This window comes from Penaeus monodon, chromosome 24 (genome assembly GCF_015228065.2).
Source record: "Penaeus monodon isolate SGIC_2016 chromosome 24, NSTDA_Pmon_1, whole genome shotgun sequence".
Classification (NCBI taxonomy): Eukaryota; Metazoa; Arthropoda; class Malacostraca; order Decapoda; family Penaeidae; genus Penaeus; species Penaeus monodon.
In genome coordinates, this window is record NC_051409.1 from 13,360,796 (window position 1) to 13,366,174 (window position 5,379).

At 38.2% G+C, this 5,379-nt stretch overlaps 1 protein-coding gene across 1 annotated transcript in view; it reads right to left on the reverse strand.

Moving 5' to 3' along the window:
- The window catches only part of LOC119588594 (ubiquitin carboxyl-terminal hydrolase 36-like), a gene marked incomplete in the record, with an annotated part of 14,376 nt that overhangs the window by 4,070 nt on the left and 4,927 nt on the right, over window positions 1-5,379 (reverse strand). The window contains 6 exon segments of the mRNA XM_037937237.1: window positions 253-2,150; window positions 2,289-2,581; window positions 2,680-2,908; window positions 3,298-3,529; window positions 3,762-3,938; window positions 4,059-4,248. Of these exon segments, the coding sequence (XP_037793165.1) occupies window positions 253-2,150; window positions 2,289-2,581; window positions 2,680-2,908; window positions 3,298-3,529; window positions 3,762-3,938; window positions 4,059-4,248 (3,019 nt within the window).

Genomic DNA, 5,379 nt, shown 5'->3' on the forward strand with positions numbered 1-5,379 from the left:
TCAGGATTCTCAACATACAAAGCACCAAATTACCAAATACACAGACAAAGCTTCTTTTACAGAGACAATTTTGGGGGGCCAACAAAATACAATGGTTAAAAAACAATATTTACATCTATCAAATGACTAGGCCTACACCATAATTACATTATGAGTAAGGCTGAATAGAATCATTAAAAACATTTCTATCTCTAATCCACCAACCATTATATGAAGAACAAATTACAAGAACCCACTCAATTTCTGACTTACCTTTTGTGCCAAATGCAAAACTGCCTGCTCTACGCAGTTCATCAACAACATCAGTGTCTCGACTTCCATCCCACATGCCTGTTTTGCGCTTTTCAAATTCTTTAGGGCCATCCTTTTCCCGGTCACGAATCAATGTGTGGGAGAGATCTTTCAAGCTACCATTCCAGTGAACAACATGAGCATTTGGATTGATCTTGGCCTTTCCAACTGTTTCTTTTGTTTTCTCTACCCAATGCTCAGTTCCTTCTGGATCTTCTTCACCTTCACTAGACTCAGAGTCAGATGACCCTGTTAGGGAGGAAGCTGATGCTGAGGAGGATGAGTCTAATGTGGCCTTTGGGGCTTCTCCACTATTACACAGCACACTTTTCCCCTCTTTCTTACTCTTACCACTTTTACTATTCTCTCTTTCCCCCCCATCGGCATATCCATTTTTTGTTTTCACACTTTCATGAGTAACTCCGTTTTTTGAACTATCAGGGTCACCACACTGCACGTTTTTTGACTTATCATAATTATTACTTAGTCCGTTTTTTGGAACACTAGACACAGAACCATTTTTTCCTAGGTCATTTTCACTCTTCTTATTCACCTTCATCTTGTCTTCTGGACGGCACTTCTTAGAAGGACTTGATGGTTCATTGTCATCACGATCCCTAATCCTCTTGCTCTGAGGTGCGTCAGCTTCATTATCTGCATCTCCCTTCCCAAAGGCATGGCCATTCTCTAGGACATTCTGTTTGCCATTGGTTGCTTTATTCTTGCATTTGCTTGGATTGTGTGATACCATGGTGTCATTGGGCAGATCTTCCTCTGGTTCTGCCAGTTTTGCTTGACCTTCTGGGTGCTTTGATTTACTACCCTGCTGAGTTTCACTGTGTGGTGGAAGGGCCTCGGGTTGGTCATCCTCTGGGCTGTCTGGGCTGCGAGCTGAGGTAACACAGGTAAAGAGGGAAAAGATAGACTTTTTCATTGATTTGGTTGAGCGATCAGATCTTGTGCTATCTACACTAGCTTTGCTCCTTAAACTGGCTGAATCTGGCTCATCTTTCTTATGGCTTGGCCCAGGAAGAACAGAGTCATGCGAGTGTGATTTTTCAAGCTCTGGTCGCTGCCTTCTCACTGTCACTGTCCATCCCTGATGCTGGAGCTTTTCAAGTTCCTGAGGTTGATGTTTGATTTGATCATTCTTACTACTGGTTGGCTGATCAACAACAGTAAATGAGGCAGCATGACAACCACCAGCACTGCTATTACTACTCTCGCTTGGCGAGTGCAGAGCTGCATCTGAGACAGTCCAACCCAAGTCGCTTTTTCCTTTACTTTCACTACTTGTGTGGAGCTGGTTGGCACTAGTGATCACCTGAAGTGATCTGGGTAAAAACGGTGCTGTTATACCACCTTTATTGGAACTAATACTACTTTTAGCACCACTTTCACTGTCATTACTTTTACTACTCTTATTATCACTATTGGCACTCTTTTCTACATTCTTGTTATGTAAACAACCATTCATCTTAACACCATTTTCTTTAACATTTTTCTGGTGTTCATCACATTTAGCCTTGCCATTCTGCAAGGATTTTTCTTTGTGCCCATTCATGGGCCCTCGCTTTGAGTCATCTGACTCAGACTCTTCAGAGTCATCAAGATAAGGAACTAAACTAGATAAAGGCTTCTGAGCAGCAGAATTCTTGTTAGGTGTTGATGAAGGTGGTGATGATGTGCTTAGGGATGACACAGAAGGTTTGGATGAGAAGAGAGAATTAGATGATGTTGAAGATTTTGTTCCTAGCAAAGAAGTGGTGCCAGGTTTAAGGATGATCTTGTTTGGTTTACTTGTACCATCACTTTTGCTGTTACTCTGGTTGAATTTCAAGCCAAATGAGATTTTGTCCCTGAAAAAGAACACCATTTCTAATTAATTGTAAGTAATTACATTATTAATTTAGTTGCAATTTTTCATTTCTCCATTATAAATAGTATATGATTACCAAGCTTAACAACTTAACAGAGAAAGCAAAATATCTTATTACCTTTCTTTGTGTGTTGGCAATGGGGGCTTGTTGGGAGCCTGGTGCCCATTCTTGGTGATGGCCTCCCCCAAACTGTCAGTGACACGACCATATCCATTTGTCACTGAAGAGGCACTGTGGCTTGTGGGAAGAGGCTTGGGTATTCCGTCAGAGTTTTGACGTATGAGTGCCTTTTCAGAGCTCTGGCGGACGACCTGCTTTATTCCAACTTGATCTTTTGGTTTGCGCACCATTTCATAGAAGAGAATATATGGATTTCGGAGGAGAGCACTCTGAACAGATATGGACCGTACCTGGAAATAGAATGAAAGTGTTCAAACTGTTTTCATAAGATTTTTAGTAAGTGACAGACAGATTACACAAGACAAAATGCTCATTCAGTAAGACTTACCGATGAGTCATCAAATTCAAACATTGTACCACTAGATGACTCAGCAACTGCCGTGTAATGACCCCCATGCTGAGATCCTCCAATGTGTATAACCATAGAAGTCAAGCGGTATTGGTACGGCCCACTACCAGCTCCCCCTTGTTTCTGAACACCATTCACAAACCGAGAAATATCTATGGTTTTTTGGATATTTATGTGTTTGCTTATCTTACCACCCGAATAGGTAAATCTGACAAAGAAGAAACATAAAAGTTAAATTAGTAAATACTGGTCTCTATAAAATTAAGATACATGTCCATGAAAAACCGTATTACTCTTATAACTGTATAGTGTAAAAAACAAAAAAAATTCCTATTGCTATGATGCCCAACAAGGACACTTTATAACTTAAAATTAATCAAAGCTTTCTACTAGCCAATATTCATGCAGGTTCTGCTAATAGTAAATTTTTCATTTTTTGTGTAAGATTGGTGCTCTATCCTGTTATCAAGAGTGCTAATACTATAATGCTAGCCATAGCTAAACTATAAATCTTCGATAGTTAAATCATCAAAAAATCAGCAAAACAACTACAAGTTAGCTTAGTGATAAACAGTTAGGTCTAATAGTCTGCTTCACCTCTTGAGCTGTATTAAAAGAACATGTGGTGCTCGCTCTATGAGGTGCCTCTTCGTCGCTGGGACCTTCTTGTGACAACGTTCACACTTGTAAGCATTGTCTGCATCCAAAGTTTCTTTCCTGAAGTGGAGGTTGAGTGCTTCATCCACACTATTAACTGACCGAATATCCAGCACCAAGTCTTGGAAATGAGAGAAGGTTGTGGAGACATGTCGACACAATGGGCAGATGACTGGAAATTTAAAAAACAAATTTATATTTTTGATATTAGTCATGCATGATATGATGATATTTTATGTTTCTGGTAAAGGGATATCAAGTAGATATCCAAAGTAAATCACACCTATATGTTAAAGAAAAGTTAACAAAGTCACTTAGAAACCCAATTTTTATCATTATATTTCTACCTCAGATTCATATGCACGGGAAGCAGAAGTCCTGTGTACAAAGTACACAAAAATTACCTTGCTGTCGGAGATACCCGCCAAAAATCTGGTTGAGAGGAGTAGTTTCCTTAGACCGATGATCCAGCTTAGTAGCACGCCTAAATGAAAGGTACGATTTCTCCATATGATCTAATAACAGCTTGATAAATTCATGAGCATCTTCCTGACGACCATACATCAATGTTTTGCCAATGCCTGTGTAAGAAAAGAACATCTAAATTAATAACCATAATAACAGTAATTAGCTCAGCAGCTACATTCCAAGTGAGTAAATATCATATGATCTTCATAAAAGCATTCCCTTTTGCAACTTACTTTTCAGTTTGTGGTGAATAAGAGAAGGTTTGATAACATTATTTGACCGGTCAAGTGTTTGCCGCAAGGTTCTCATCATAGCACAAACAGAACAATATGAAGCATTTGAAGAATTGGCCTCGCATCGTTGAGTGTGGTTTGAAAGATCTTCAAGCAGCCAGTTAGCCATTGCAGGGATATGGAACAGAGCCTTTAAAAGAAACAGAAAACAGATGTGATAGGGACAAACTACCATCTCATAAAAGTTAATGTACAAATTGTTATTCCACTCAAAACATCTACACACAATTCCTCCTGATACAATTATGGTGTATAAAATGTAAATCTAAGAAAAACATATAAAAAGAAATGTGTTTCAGACATGGAAAGCAAGAAGGGTGCTGTTATACACCATGACAGCCTGTATCACAACATACAAAGCCAGAAAAAGAAATTCACAAAGCTTAAAACATTCCAATTTTTTTTATATAAAAATGTAGGCCAGCTAATGCCAATTAACAACTAAAATGATGAAATCAAATAAATAATAAAACATACTGCAATCATACATAATCTGTGAACAAAAATGTATCGAAAGAAGTACTTTATCATGCCTAGCCATTCAGAAGTATGATTAGTCATAAAAGGACTGAACATGAAAAATACCTACCTATTCTTTAAATAATTCAAAAAACAAACATACACATACAACCTAGCCAAATCTAGCACTACCTATATACTTTAAAGGTTTCTAACAGGGCAAGTGCATAAACATATCTAAGTATGGGAAGGGTATCTTACCCCTCATCCTTCAGTCACTACCTGACAAGTTTCTTCAGGGTCTATGGTATGCCAATGAATTTTAACAGCAAAGATTTCAAAAGCTTTTACAATACTGTTTAGTATAGTGCATCAAAAGTAATGCAACACTCAAAATTCATATAATCAGATAGGTATATGAAGGAACCATCAAACTCCAATACCCAATTTCTTATCCATACAATGACAGGCATCTAACAAATCAGACAGCCAGAAAATGGACAGCAGCTGGCATCCAATATGCGACACACTTGTGTACTCGGGTTACACTCCAAATTGGTTGGAAACCATGTGTCATGCAGGTCCTTGCCAGCACTCACTGTTATAGGTACCATCCAGAAATTAAGGTTTTTTTCACTCAAAAGTACCCGTAGTGGATGAATTAATGGTTAGGTCCACAAAGGCTTCAAAAATTGAGTAGCATTATATTCTTTAAATATATTTGACATTCCCAATAGATGTTCTAACCCAAATTTTATTAAATATATCTAAAATTTATTAAAATGAGGTTTGTTTCTTCAAG